The 16,371-nt window shown below is 33.7% G+C and overlaps 1 protein-coding gene across 5 annotated transcripts; it reads right to left on the bottom strand.

Annotated features, from left to right (window-relative positions):
• Positions 1-1,174: 1,174 nt before the first annotated feature.
• Positions 1,175-15,501, bottom strand: LOC146922775 (chaperone protein dnaJ 1, mitochondrial-like). 5 transcript variants are annotated; one of them, XM_085715559.1, is made up of 20 exons: positions 15,283-15,501; positions 15,097-15,202; positions 14,929-15,015; positions 14,559-14,653; positions 12,225-12,308; positions 12,055-12,093; positions 11,818-11,934; positions 11,697-11,738; positions 11,520-11,607; positions 10,688-10,752; positions 10,515-10,577; positions 10,373-10,445; positions 9,900-9,991; positions 8,665-8,724; positions 6,217-6,273; positions 5,472-5,520; positions 5,302-5,371; positions 4,129-4,218; positions 3,040-3,240; positions 1,175-1,442 (listed from the first exon to the last, which is right to left on the bottom strand). In XM_085715559.1, the coding sequence occupies exons 1-19, from the start codon at positions 15,307-15,309 to the stop codon at positions 3,141-3,143; spliced, it is 1,404 nt and encodes a 467-aa protein (XP_085571685.1). In that variant the 5' UTR covers positions 15,310-15,501; the 3' UTR covers positions 1,175-1,442; positions 3,040-3,140. The 5 variants fall into 5 exon arrangements, with proteins under 5 accessions (XP_085571685.1, XP_085571689.1, XP_085571687.1 ...); XM_085715563.1 differs by having other exon boundaries at positions 3,040-3,276; positions 15,283-15,493; XM_085715561.1 differs by having other exon boundaries at positions 14,559-14,650; positions 15,283-15,479.
• Positions 15,502-16,371: the final 870 nt, after the last annotated feature.

Below are 16,371 nucleotides of genomic sequence, written 5' to 3' on the forward strand. Positions count from 1 at the left end.
GTTGTTTTGAATTTTGAGTGTTAATGACTCAATGTCTTTTGGATATTATTTAGTTGTTAATGGCATAATGCATTTTGGATCTTATTTGGTACGTTAATGACTCAAAATACAAAACAACTGATAGAGTTGAGGATCAATCTGAGAAACGTTCGACAAAGATATGGACCATTTTAAGTTATTAATAGAATCAGGAACCAATTTAAAAATTTGGTACAAAGACATAGATCAATTTAATGATTTACTTGTTAACAATCATACACTATCCCTCACGAGGCATAAACAATGTATCTTTCTGTTCTCTCTCATTGGAGAAACTTCCGTTCAATAAAAACAATGTATTATCTTTTTTTGTTTGTTAAAGAACGTTATTTTTGTTTGGTAGTGATATGTGAATGTTTGAGTTTGTGCTGAATGGCAAGCTATGCAACATGATATAGACACACACACACAACTAGTGTGAGTTGTTTGTGTTATCGTTCAATGATGTATTGACACCACTATATATTAAACTTAAAAACTTCGTACGTAATAGTTATGATAATCAAACAAACTTTTATACAATAACCTCTAAATCTAATGTACCATTTTTTTTCGTACAAAGTTTGTTTTGCTTATTTGTGTTGGCTTTTCTAGCCAATTTCAGATTGATTTCAAAGTTTCATGATTCAAGACATATACTAACAACAGAAAACTCCACAAATTTACATATGCATGTTTTTCACTAAATTCCAATCGGAGTGCTTTCTGCTTTATGTTTTGAAATTTTCAAAATCTAAAATCTAAAATCAAATCCCATGTATGCATTGAAAAAGAATAAAAATTTAAAAAAAAAAAAAAATAAGAAAAAAAAAATGTGTGGTTGATTTTGAAGGTAACTAAAAATGTCTTAACCCAAGTTAACTATGAAAACCAAAACCTCAGCAACCACCCGACCCTAAGGATTTACTTTCAGTGGTTATAAATTTTCCTAAATTATCTGACACATAAAACATAATTTATGATGTATGATTGTATAAAATACAACATAATTTATGATGAATTTTTCAAATAATAAAAATCTGTTTGTAGCAGCTGATAGTTTCATTCGATGAATTTCACAACATAATTTATGATGTATGATTGTATAAAATACAACAATAAAGAAACCATATATCAACCAATAAAACAAAATCAATGAACAAGAAAAAATATATTGAAAATGAATAGTTTCCATCTTTGATTGGAAATCAATAATCAATTAAACTGTGGAAGAATTCTTCATCAAATAAATTTTCACTATCGTTTAACTTGCAATCTTACTCTATGATAGTTCAACAGTAAAAATTGGACAGGACTCCAAGAAATAGCATCTTCCAACGATACAGCCTTGATTTCCTTAGTCCATTCACTTATTCCTATACTTGATGGATCTCAGATTGCCACTTGCTCCAATCTCTCTACAACTGCCATAGAAAGACAAAGGACTCCAAGAAATAGCATCTTCCAACGATACAGCCTTGATTTCCTTAGTCCATTCACTTATTCCTATACTTGATGGATCTCAGATTGCCACTTGCTCCAATCTCTCTACAACTGCCATAGAAAGACAAAGTGAGTTATAATCGAAGTTACTTAGAGTTCCAAATTTTTAGGGTAATAGGACCTTAAATCTATATATTGATGGACCCAATATAATAATTCAATCCTTCTAGCTAGCTAATCGTTAACCCATGGCAAGTGGAATTGAACAACCAAGCCTTATCCCCCTTAGTGGGATCGGACAATTGGAATTGAACATCTTGCAATTCACATTTCATGGAAACTAGTTGTCCAATGGTCTTTTTCTTAACATCAATATCAGCAGATAATTTTGAATAAAATGAAAAAGAAAGAAAAAACGTATGAAAGCTAATTTCTGACATATAAGGTGCGTGTAGTTAATCATGATCGGTCACAAACTTTCTAGCATAATCATAAGCATTTAGTTGATGTATGCTTCTTCATGGAGCTGTCCCAGGTTAAATGATAGAATTCATTCATCAGTTGAAGAAGTCAGTCCATTGACACAATTTGACAGTGGAATGAAAATGCATGCTAGATGAATTAAGATTTGAAACATCATGGCGGAGATACGCTGGAATTAGTTAGGACTCGTTGGAATAGACTGACAAGTGTATTGCCTGGGTATTTAGTTTTCTCTTTTCTCCTGTAACTTGACATCTCACTTTGATAGAGCCTGAAGCTCAGCATCAATCCAGTGAATTTCTTCCTTCTACTTTTTGGGTACATAATGAATCACAAGGGCAGGAACAAGCCAAAAAAATCAACCGATAAAAGGATCATTATTAACCCTACACTTGCAACATGAATTTACCGGCTTAACATAGAATAATGAGTAGGTTTGGTTGCTTCAAATTTAAATTCACCTAATCATGATATCACAAGGGACCTACCTTAGGGGATGAAAGTAAAAAGTCACTTTGATAGAGTTGCCTACTAGAGTCTAGAACCATTACACAACATGAGCAAAAAATATCACAGTTGAATATCCAATGGCAAGGGTAGTCAACAGAGGGGATCTCAACAAGTTAATAGAAGTCGGTTCCTGGAATTTTAAGCCTTAAGGACAAGGCTCAAATTCAAGAAGTTAACAGTGATAAGATCCATGGGGAGAAAGTGCCAAAGCAGGGATGCGTAGGGGGAAAGGCCTGGAGAATGGTGTGGGAATAAGAGAAGTAAGAAAGGACAAGAAAAAGGGACTGGAGTGAGTTTGCAAGCTAGTTAGCACTAAGGGTAGGACATACATTTTCAAAAGGGGGATATGAGGTGAGAGGAGTAGCATTCTACAGCTTTTCAGCTGGGGCAAGGAGTGCAAAATCCCCTTCGGTAGTTTTGATCTTTTTGCAGTAAATCATAACAAGTATCTGACGAGTATCCAGACTAACTGTTTTTGCTCTTGATTCACACATATATGTACCAGAGGAAAACGAAAGAAAAAGAAAAGCTGAAAACTACAAGATAGGTTTGGTATAGTGAATATGTCTTAATTAAGTTGGGTACCTTGTACTGTACATAGTCTGGGAGGATGAAGAGTACAGCAATCGCAAGAATTTGTGTTTTGTCAAGTCCACTTCAATCACGTTTGCACTTCGAGCAAGGCATCAGCTCATCATTTTGCTCATTAAAACAAGGAACAATATTACCATGGATAGTTCCAGCATAGACTTTGGAGCCGTCATGTATTCAATAATTTGATGCCACCTGTAAGTTCAACCAGTAGACAGCTGCTGGTAAAGCCTGTTATCCATGTTGGATCTAATTACAACAAGATTTCACCCAAAAACATGGAAGAAATAAAGTAACACAACAGAGTTAAGTAGATTAAGCAAGCATGCCAATGAGGACTTAATAAAAAGTAACCAGTATTTCTTCACAAGCACTTGCAGAAAAGTACTTTTTAAAATCATGCAATAACTAAAAGTTTTTTTTATTAGCTTATGCATCTCTATTTTTTCAACAGCTTTTCCATTTAAGCTCTTCAAAGACACCTATAAGTCTATAAAGACTTGTTCACAAGTGAAGAATGAAACATATTTTAATTGAGAAGCTCCCATAAGCTAAAAGCTAAACAAAACTAGGGATATCTTTGGTATCTGCATCTTTTGATTCATATCTATAGACAAGTATTTATACGCTGTCATTGGAATTGTTATAAAAAGAAACAGTCATTGGAATTTGTATACATAATGAACATGTGTGATGCATCCCCCATTCTATTACCAGAAATATGCATACATAATGAACATGTACCCCCAACTCTATTACCGCAAATGGCTATAGGGTATAAGAATAAACAAAGCTTTACAATATTTTATTTTTCTTCAAGTTATTTTAAGTATTTCAAACCATATGCGGAAGTGATGCTTAATTTCCATGTGTTTCAACAATGTTAATTGGTCAACGGGGTACATATAATGTACATGCATGCATTTATCTAGACTTTATAGGAAGATAATAGGAAGATAAATTAGAAGTCATGATAGTATGTCAGTACTACACATTCAAAAGTTATGCAACCATCAAATCATAGTTCGACATAGGCCAACTAAAACTAGCATTATCTACCAGCAACTAAGATAAAGGGCTTACCAATTTCCTTCAGATATTGAACTATTTCCCTCCTTTATTTCCTCCTTTGCAAATTCTTCAAGTATAGCACGTTGTCGTTCATTGATTGCACTAAAACAAGATGAGAGGACCAAAAGTAAATTGATGCAAATGATAAAGTAGCAGTAAGAAGGCTCATACTTGTGCATAAAGACGAAAAAATGGTTCGAACTTAATACAGATAGTGATTTATTATGGCACAAAAACATTAATGGGATGCACATGTTGAGATATTGAAAAGTTGTGACTGTTTAGTTTTATCTTCCATATTTATTGTATTGATTGTATTGATTAATCTTCCCTATTGATTGAGGATTAACTAAGAGGCTCCTGCCTATATATAACTGTACCTTATGCCCACATAATACAATATAATGAACATATTTTCAGTCTCAATAGCACATTTCAATTTTTTAGGTGAGAAATGTAAAAATATATGCAACAATACGCAACCATGATAGTCAGCAGCATTAACTAAACAACCATAAACGTTAACATTATGAAATTGTAGACGGACACCAGAAGTGTGCAGCACTGCTTTGACCAATTACTTAATTTCCTATTTTCTTTTCCTGATGCCAGAATTTCAACAAGCATTCATACGGAGTTGAGATCAGAATAACATTATAAGTATTGAGAAGTCCCACATTGGATGAGATATGGCCTGAACATGTGTTTATAAATGATGAATAGTCCTGACCTTACAAGCTGGTTTTTTAAGGGTTGAGATCAGACCAACATTATAAGGAAACGCATTCCTTTGCTTCTTTAAATGATAAATAAATAACAAATTCTTCTAACAATATTAGGTTATAAGAAGTAAATCAAAAAAACAACGCTTGTTGAGGTTAAAGGAATAGTCATTAAGGTTACATATTAAGGAAGTGAAATACTCTAAATTACAAAATTGATATTGATGTGAATGATAGGTTGGATGTTGTTAACAAAAGATAAAATACTAAACATTATTTATGCAAATATCAGACTACTAACTAATTGCACATGTAAACAAATCATGATATACAAGAAAATATAGAAACAAGTTCTAATTGATGATAAAAAATATGCTACCAAATTTACAAAAAAAAAAAAAAAATTATGGTGTAACAAGATATATTTTAGATTTCTAATAATGTTAACAAAAGAAGGACCTACGTGGGAAACTTTACACGGAAACGCACATACTGATTGCCATGATGTACAAAATACCCATGCTTTGGCAGTCCTGCATCAACAACTATAGTAAATATACTTATCCAGCATGATGATACAAAAAGACGATAAACTTGTGCAAAAATGTCATGATTAAAGGTTCTTCATTTAACCTTTGCCTCTAAATACTTGCAGCTGTCCTGGTTGAACACCCTTAGGTATCTGAGGAATCATAATTGCATAGTTAGATAAAACATGTCGACAAAAGAAATCATGCCAAAAACAATTATATGGCAATGATAGGAAACAACTCAGGAGAGAAATCTGTGTAATGCTTGAGCAATTAACTCCATTAACTCCATTTTAGTCATCTGCGAGAATCATGTGAGGTTGCCCATTAACTCCATTTTAGTCATTTGTGACAGATCAAACGTAAAGAAATTGGCTACAATTTCATTCATGAGAATATTCTCCCTAGAAAAATTACTACAACGTATGTGAATTTTAAGGATCAATTAGCAATTATTTTCCCTAAAGCTCTTTCAGATTATGAAATTTGTTAACATTCCAACAAAACAAGTTGGAAGCATATGACATTTGTGCCATCTTGACCGGAAGTTTTGATATTCCTTCTAAATAGCTCAGACCTTCTATATATAGAATAAGACACGATGATATGATTTCTGCATTTAGTTTAGTCAAACACTACAACTAAGATAATTTAGTAGAGTGTAAGTCATACACATCAGAAAAACTTTGATTCAAGTGAAAAGAAATGAGTACGCTAATCAAGCGTGTGATTCAAATTTCAATTTTATAGACCAAACCTTGAAATGGGTAACTTCCACGCCCACAAACTTTTCTGCACACTTGTAAAAAAGGAAGAAACAAAAACTGACAACGTAAATCTTGTCTTACCTTTACTTGCATCTTCCCTGATAAAGTAGGCACCTCAACTTTGCCACCAAGAATAGCCTGTAAAAATTACAAATTTGTGCTATTAATAACACCAGTACAGACTTCAGTATAAGTTTCCTAATTAACCGACTAACTAACTAAATAATTAGAGGTTGCCTAGCAACAAGCAATATCAAAAGAGATGGAATCTAACATAAGAATAACTAAAGTTGCCTCCCTTGCATGTTATCCGCGAAAATTTGTTCCATCGTACAAATGGAATAGAGTCAGAAAACTTATTTAAACACTTTTTCATATTAACCCCAACATCCACTTCTTAAGAGCACACTTCCATCACATAAGTTTCCTCAGGAAAAAATGAATATTGTGATCTCGAGTAAGAAGAGAGGAACACAGTCGGTGCTTAAGAGTTTAGAGTCTCCATAGGAAACTTTTGAGAATCCCACAATGGACGTGATATAGCCTAAAACAGTGTTTATAAGTGGGAGACATCGCTCACCTTATAAGTCAATTTTGTAAGGATGAGTTAAGTCCAATATAAAAACCTAAGATTGTATCAAAGCCTGATTTGGCCTGATGGACGAGCGGGAGTACAAATATAACCATATGCTTTATCCCCAAACAGTGAACACAACGGTCCAAATATACATAACACAGCCATCAAGATTGCATATGCATGATACATACATCAAATTGCAATATTAAGAATATGCTAAGCCGAATAACTTATGAACAAAAGGGATATAGGAATCAACTGGGGGAAATGTGAAGATGAGACTTGAATTCTTGAATTTTCTGAAAGAAAATTATTTAGATTTGTAATTCAGACCATAGTCACACAATTCACAATTCGCTTTGGTACGCGGTACCAGTACGGGTTCGCGGTACGCAACATCAGAATAATTCGGTAAGTATGCGGTTCGTGGTACGCTGTAATATTTTATTGGTATGCTATTGATCACTTTCTACCCAAAAGAAAAGACATAATGTTGTTGTTTACAAAACTAAAAGTCCCACATCGGGGGAATTGTGAGAGCTAGAGAAGAAATTATCTATAAAAGGAACGTATGTTAATGGGATTCTTCATAGGATAGGATTTGAGAATTTGCAATAATTGTTTTAAATGTGCAATATTCTTGTCCAATTCTTGTCCAAAAAAAAATGTACCGTTAGTTTTTTAATTTTAATAGTCAAAGGCAGTTTGATGAGGGCGTATTTGTTGCACAATTTCAGGCGAATTCAATGCAAATTTATTAGCACCAAATATGCTAACGTTCCCGTATTGGGGACGCCGAATTGAATTCGCGGTTCCCTACCTTGGGGAGCGAATTATGTTACTCTGATTCAGACACATTGATTCACTCATGTGCTCTCTCGTTTTCCAATTTCTCCATCTCAACATGGTATCTAGATCATAGGAAAACCAAATCTATGTTTTTTTTTTGAAGAAACCAAATCTATTTTTAAATAATAGACCTACTATCCATGGATCAACACTTCTTTTTTTTTTTTTGGAAAATGGGTATCTTTTTAATTTCCATATACATCAGAGAGGGCAACTGACATTTAACTAGTTTCCCTCATTTTAGACTGATGCTGTTTACATTCTCAAGGCTAAAGGGCCTCTTGTAGGTTGTAGGTGTGCTTAGGCTTGTTTGTAAAGAAAAGGGCCTGCAATGGGTCATGTATTACATAAAGCACTGGACCGAAGTGTGAGCATAGTTGGAATACTTTTGACCACACGAGTTAATATTAAATTATTATTTCTTTTTCAACAAAAATATTAAATTATTTAAATTAGAAAAGTTTCACACAACGATTATGTACTATATATAATACATTGAATAGACTAAATGTAGATCCTCGTATTTATTACTCTATATAATATTCTCTGGTGTGTAATATAGACACATTGATATCCTAGTATGCCCCCACTTTTTTCTCTTTCTCAACATCAACCAGCATAGACTTTCAATCATGTCATACACTCCTACTTTTATCTATCAAAGGCCTTGTAAGAAAGCATATATAACACGTGCTTATGAGGTCAATAATAGCAGCAAGGAATTACCAAAAGTGTTGCAGAGATTAAGGATTTGATTTGATCCTAGGTAATTATTACTTGATTCTTCATGTGATTGTAAATAAAAAACATGTGCAAATATGATTTCGGAAAAAATATGATGTAACTACTGGCTTCATATGGCTTGTATTATATGCATCATTTTAATTTGTTTGTGTCTCTCAGCCTTCCTAACAGTTAAACTGCTGGCTACACAGGGCAGTAAAAAGTGGTTTTCTCGGAGTTCCGCCATTGTGGGAAGAACATCAAGGATGCTTAGATCTATCCCATCTTTAATAAGATGATAGATGGAAAATACTGGAAGAGCTGTTGGGGTGAAGAGCCACATGAGTATGAGAAACCACTAAAATATACTTTGCTCTCACCTGTGTAGATTCCACATAGATATCTGCACCATCCCGCGAAAAGACTGGATCCTCATCCACCTATTTCAACGAGAGAAAAAAATGATACTCCAGTAAGAGTAAGTATAGCACATAATAAACATGTCAACAAACATATTATACAAGTAGAGCAGAAAACCTATTCCTGTTCTAAACAGCAGTATATAATCTTTTACATAGGAACAGGTATATTAAATGAGATGTGCTACTACTATGTATCAAAAGTGATGTCGCCATGCACGTTAACAATATGGATCTTATATAACAACAATAAATGAGACAATTCTCTGTCAGACAAATATGGAGAAGGAAATAGCATTAGTTTGAGAAGTAAAAATTGACACCTTTACATGCTAAACTGTATATTGAACAGCAATAATTGCATGATCAAGGAATAAGGAAAATGAAACACTTCTATGATGTTACATTTACCTGTCCCTAGTTAAGCTATAGAAAATTACCTATGGATCCAGGGAAAGGGTCGGACAATTTTTTCTTGAACAGACTAAAAGGAAAAATAAAACTTGGACACCTCAGTAAGATTATTTATATCTTCATAATTTTAATTGAGGAAAGGGTTGGGAAAAAAGATTCCCATGAAGGTGAGAATGAATTTTATCTGACTGCCACGATACCACACTTGCAAATATTTCCTCAGAATGTAAAATGTACTTGTCAAACACTTTTTCTGGGGAATACCTGGGAATTAGAATCCTATCATTATCTACCTGGGAAATTTATTCCCATAAATGAATTCACGTCCTTGATACAAACATCCCCTCTAGATGCTAAATTATGAATTCTTAAACGTGAGAGAAGCTTAAAACGTAGAAATTACTCAATGAAGCAAATAGTAAAGGGTTAATGAGAAAGAATAATATTCTTTTTCCAACCAAATAAGTGTGTATTTAATACATTACACAACCATTAGATGTTATGAGTCTGGCTCTACATTTCTATTACACTTTGAATAACACAAGAAAGTATGCATGGAAGCTAGCGTGTAATTTAACTTTTAATGATTAATATTTTATAGGACATTTAATGAATTGGCCCAAGCTTGCCACAATAATCATGTGCAGTGAATGAGTCTAATGTGTAAATTTCCCTTTGATAATACAAAGTTTGGTTAAAAGTAGTAATGATTCATATTACAGGTATGCATAAGTAGGTGTACTACAGCAAATATTTTGACATAAAAAGATCAAAAACTTTGCCTTTATTTTAATGTATAAACTTCCATGTCGACCACCACTTCCAGCAGCATTCCCACCTTCTGGCACATGGATTGTATCTCCTGAATCCACGCCTACCAGTTCATTGAAACTATCATAAGATTTAACAGAAAGATTCCGGCTTTTTTCTAATAAAGCATAAAAAGAACTGTATCGCATATGGTCAACCAAATCTAGGCAGGATAGTTCTGAAGCATTGATAAAATAAAACTTTCCATTTCTAAAATAGTATTATAACTATAATTTATAACAATTAACACCTTAGTAACAGGGACTAAAGGTTATCCCATTTCAACATAAAATTGAGTAGGAAGGATAAAGAGTAGCTTTGAGTTGATACTCTGGAGGTAAAGAATTTCCAATATGAATAAGTAGCTACCATAACAATAATCAGAACTTATTCCACTCATCAATTATATTAATGAACTGCCAAGGTACAGTTACAAGTAATTTACCTGCTGGTATGGTAACTTTAACCTCTTTAATCCCTTCAATAACCCCAGATCCTCCACAAGACAAACAAAACTCCTGCACAAAATACATATTTATACAGAACAACCAACCTCAAGAGTACTTATTGTGAAATTTAAGGAGGACCTTAATAATGCGGCCAGATCCTTTACAAGTAATGCATGTTGATGTAAATGGCGGGATTGTAACCTGGAAGAAAGTCATGATAACAAGGACAGAAGAAAGTATTAATAATCAGAACTCCAGTACGACAAAGAGAAACCAGCACATGCATGAATCAAACATTCCAATGCACTTACTCGACCGGCGCCCCTGCATGATGGACAAACTGTTCGGGTAGCATTTTCTGGATGTCCCCGTCCATCTGGTTTGATACAGCAAATTATTACCATCAAAAAGGATAATTAAGTCAAGGGAAACAACAAATGTTCTGGCTCACTTCACTACAAACAGATGTCATAGCAGACAACACTTAATTAAACCGGTGGCACACACTTTTAAATATTACCCCAAAACAGTTCCACAGCTTAGATATTAGTAAACCTCGTCCAAAGAATTTGGTTCATTAGTAATGTTTGTGCATCATGGATCAAACTCTACAATTAGTCTTCGAAGAAAAGCTTCCCTAACGTAATGCAGCCAGCCACAGCTCAGGTCTAGGTTCTACCATTCACAAATAATTTCATAAGATTACTGCTGGTTGCAAATCAGCCTGCCTTTTTTCTATTTTGATACACAGATAGGTAACTGTAAAACTTTAACAAAATAAAACATATGTTTTATTTAACCTCCACCCCACAGCTAAGCAAAAAATGGTTCTTGACTAAAGCTCTTGTTACAATGAAATATACACAAAATGTTGCATTGTCTTCTTTCATAATCAAAATATGCAGACACTGTTTTACCATTTCCTAACACAATAACAAAACAGGTACTTCTTGATTATAAGCAACTTTTCACTTTATAGATTCATTGAATAAATGATGTATGTGGTCTATTATTGAGACCACATACATCATTTATTCAATGAACCTAAAAGGTGAAAAGTTGCTTATAATTAAGACCGGAGGGTGTGTCTGTGTGTTCTACCCAGGCCTTTCACAATTCCCAGAACATATTAGCTTTACTCACCACAATTATCACAGGGAACTGCCGCATCAAATGACACATTTTTGGTGCATCCTCCCGCGGCTTCTGAGAAAGTAAGTGATAACTCCACCTATTGCCAAAGTAATAAACAAATGGTTAAGCTTGAAAAAGTAGGAACCGAATTCAAACAAACTAAAGAGAAACAAGGGTTAAGTTGACCTCTATATTTGAAGAGAACTGAGTTGTTGCTTCTTCAAATATCTGTCAAGGCAAAAAATATTATGAGATTTCTTAGCAGAACACTTAAATGAAATGAACAAAATATGAGAAAAAAATTTACCTCAGAGAATACTTGATGAAATGAATCGGAAAAATGAGAACGATAGGCCTTTCTAAATCTTTCTGCATCATCGTGATTGTTACCATATTCCATATTCTCTGAGCCGTGAGCATGCATCTTAAATTGAGAAAGTAGTTCATGAAAGAAAACGATAGAAAAATGTTAGTTTATTTTAGATCCAAAATAGGAATGAAGGAAGGCTATGAATTACAGAAATTTTGAATGGCCATGATCTACCTTGTCATACTCGGGCCTCTTTTTAGAGTCTCTTAATGTCTGAAATTATATAAGAAAAAAATAAGTGAAAACACATATCAAAAAGGCAAGTTAGAATATCATCTTGTTAGTTAGTTTAGACAATAACCAAGGGAGGGATGTAGATGAATGAAAGTGTGAGGAAGACAGACCTCATAAGCTTCTCTTACATCTTGAAATTTCCTCTTTGCTGATGGATTATTCTTATTTGCATCTGGATGGTACTTTTTAGCAAGCTGCACATAACAGGAAAGTGTGATAATACAGTCAGTATACACTAAAGGAAGGCCTTTGATTTTCATATTTTAATGTCAAAGGAGTGTCATGAACATTATGGCGTAATTTGATCCATGTAGCCGACCCCACTTAGTGGGATAAGGCTTGGTTGTTATTGTTTTGTAATGTCAAAGGAGTGTGATGACAGAAAATACTGTGATTGCAAAACAAAATGCTTTAGTCTTGGGCAACTGTTTTTAGTATGGTTTAAGCTTCGAGAACAGTTTTTTTTATTAATATAAAATTGCAGGAAAAAAGACTTCCACAAGCCATACAGTACTCCTTTAACATTATTGTGGGAAATTAGTAACTCTCTGCACATTAGGATTTAATTATTCTGATTAAATTCATTTTTGGATAAAAGAAGAATTCATCAACATGAAAAGAATAAGAATATAATTACTATAAATTTGGAGGCCAAGCGTTCGGCTAAAATAAAGGGAAAAAGCAAAAAAACAGTTAAGCTAAGCTTCTCAATCCCTTGACATATATGATGAGAAAACGGCAAAAGGATAATGAGCTTTACTAGATGAAACACAAGAAACACCAAATAGAAGTCAAGCACCTAACTTTATCCCACAAAGCTGTGATTTTACTGATGCACAGCTAGAAGTTATGTGACAAAAGTGACAAAATCTCATCTGGTCATAGAGATGAAACTATCTCCTCTAACTATTGTTTACACTTCACAACATTCTAAAAGTATTCCTAGTTGTATCACCGTGGACATGACACTTACTTCAAACTCTAAAATTTAAAGTATATGTTGACCACCAAGAAACTAGATAAATGCTAATTGTGCAAAAAGGGTAAGTCACCAAGAACTAGGGTTAGCTTGGTGAAGGCATAAGCAGTAAGATTAATTTTATGCTACAAAGAACCGAAAACAAGAATGACTATGTTTTGACTACAATCCCCATAAAGGTTTTCCTTCATTTTATCGATAGCGCAGTATAGTAGTGGAGTGGTCAGTGGAGGGTGACCACTACAGCACCCTTCACTAAATTGTGCTTCAGTATAGCAGGCAATGCAGCAGCTTTCTAGCAGAAATAGCTGGAAAATCGCAGCATTATTGCGCCACTCCCTTGATTGCCTGCTGAAATGCCAAAAAAAATAATAAATAATTAAAACTTTTGGTCTTTTATGGGGGCACTTTAGGGATTTTAGCCTTAAAACACACCGGAAGATACATTTTAGGGTCTGTTTCTCTGTAACTCCAGTGTTTCCGGCGATTGTGCCTCTCCAGGATTCTCTCTCGTCTCTATTCATCTCTGGAGATGTCAGTTCTTTATCTCTCTGCATCTCTAGAGATTCTCAGACACAGCCTACTGCCATCTTGGAGGCAGATTGCCTAGAGATTCTCGGACACAGCCTGCTGCCATCTTGGAGACAGATTGCCTTTATCGTTCCTTTTGCCCTTCCTGAATGGCAATTTTTAGTTCTATTTAAGACACTGATCGATCAATACATGTGTCTGTATTTGAGTAAATGTTGTGATTTTTTAGAATTTAAATTTATAGTGTACATGATATAAATTGTATAAAAGATTTCAGATTTACGACCATTCTGCTATCCAGTTATTGCATTTTTAGGGTCGGCTCCTCCGGTTTACTTTCTAGAATTGATAACACTGGTTTTCCCCTTAATAATAATAATATGGAAAAATTAAGTTTACGCTGGTTGTAGTTTTCCTAGGGTTGAATTCAAAATAATCACTACAATAAACCATAAAAGACATTGAAATCCATTATTTTCTCACATGAAAAGAGGAACGTAGGCACACACAACATTATTTAACATGAGTCGTACATATTTATCAAATATTTATTCCAAAAGTTAAAACTAAAGGTACGTGAAATTTTTAAGTGGTCATAGAAAAATAGTGCATATGAAAAGTGTTCAATCAAACAAAAAACTATGATTTCCTTATCATAACGGCTACACTTTGTTAAGAAACACTATTGTACTTGGACAATTGTGACTAGAATATATCATCTAATGTCGGTTGCTATCACTCCTACCAAGAGCCAAACAATGGGAATGAAATTTCAACTCTCCTAATAAAACTGATCAGGATGAAAACTATAAATCATCTCCACTCCCCAAATGTTGCAATATATTTCCAATCAACTCTATGATTACTCTACTCTAATAAGCATAAATTTAATCAATTAATCCTACAGATAAAGAGATTTCCAACAATCACTCACCGAGTGAAATGCCTTCTTTATCTCATCCTGACTAGCATTTTCAGCAACACCAAGTATCCGATAATAGTTTCGCTCAGCGGAAGAAGAATATGCTGCTGGACAAAACATAACAAAAAAAAAAAAGAAAAAACAATCAAATAAAACAAACAAACAGTAATAACATTCAGACACACATTTTTTTCCTAAACCTGCAACACCTGGGTAATTGCGTTCAAAATGTAGTTAATTCAGCTCAGTAGATGCTTAATTCAGTTCACGATCAAAATTATGGTTAATTCAACTACATGATTAACCACAATTTTGCATGTAATTATCCAGGTGGCACACCATTGACAACTTTAAACAAATGGATTCATGTTTAACTCAAAACCTGTAGCATAAACATAACGATATCTGAATGGAATTCCCGGAATTAGATAATCCTCTTTTTTCGTATCAAAACTGCAACGGAACAAACCTAATATACACACAGAATTGAATTGAATTAATCAAAAAAAAAAAAATGAAAGTGATAACAAAATCTAGAAATGTAGCATACTTCGTGAAAGCAACAACGATTGATGAGATGAGAAGAATTTCCGGAAGGAATCAATTTCATGAACGAGAGGTTGTGATGAAACTGAAGAAAGAAAATGGCGCCGATACTGCATTGAAAAAAAATGGATGGAGTGAGAAATGATGCTTGAGAAAGTGATTTTTGCGATTAATTGGTTGAATAACTTACCGGCGATAACAACGTGAACCTTCTCATTCGAGGAAAGTGATTGTGAATATAGCTACCAAGTTTATATAGCTTGTAGTTTTCGGTGGCGCTGCGAAAATGAGAGATCTTTGGTTCTCGGGGTTTTAGAACGCTGGGTTTGGGTTTTGGCCACTATGATATTTTAATCTAAACGACATCTGGTAAAGCTTAAGGGTGTCGTTCGTTCTCGTGTTGTTCAATACTTCAATGTACTTCGCAGATTTTCTTTTTTTTCCTTAATCGGATGTTGGAGAAATTAAGGAGAAAATATTTTATTATTTTAATTTAGTATATAAAAGTATTTAATTCTCTCTCAAAAAAAAGTATTTAATTAACTCCAAAAATTTAGTGCAGTGATAAAAAAAAATGGAGAATGTTAAGCAGTGCCCTCAGGGCATTGGTTGGTTAAGCAAGCAAAACAAGTAACTTTTAATAAAAATTGGTGTAATTATTACTTAATCAAAAATCAAAACTTATATTTTCAAGACAAATTTTCTATTTATAGTTGTCTTAACCATTTACCCTGAGGGTACTGATTAGCAAGACCCTAAAAAAATTAATTCACGGTTTTCGGTTTGGGTGTCATCATGGATACATTTATTTTAAATAACTTATTTTTCTTGTTTCATTATATAAAAAGCGTAAATTCGAGATTGTTTTAAATAACTTATTGCTCTGAAAATTACTAAAATTTGATTACCTAATCAAATACTCCCTTCGGTCACTATTATAAGCAAATTTCTACTTTTTAGATTCATTCAATAAATGATGTATGTGACCTACAATATAGACCACATACATCATTTATTGAATGAATCTAAAAAGTCAAAATTTGCTTATAATAGTGACCGGATGGAGTATTAACATTATTATTAGGATCATGTTGCAAGCTTTCTTAGAGAGAGTGTGTGTTATTCGTCACAGAGGCCAAGTTCATTGGCAAGTTAATACCTAGAGAGGGTATTCCTACGCTTTAGATTTGTTCAAATTGGTTGATGTAGTTTATATCACGTGTTGGGAAACTATGGGATATGTTTCTTCTATATGCATTTTGTGAGATTGAAAGTCGGA

This window comes from Medicago sativa, chromosome 5, assembly GCF_051527215.1.
Source record: "Medicago sativa cultivar Bolivia chromosome 5, Bolivia_mono, whole genome shotgun sequence".
NCBI lineage: Eukaryota > Viridiplantae > Streptophyta > Magnoliopsida > Fabales > Fabaceae > Medicago > Medicago sativa.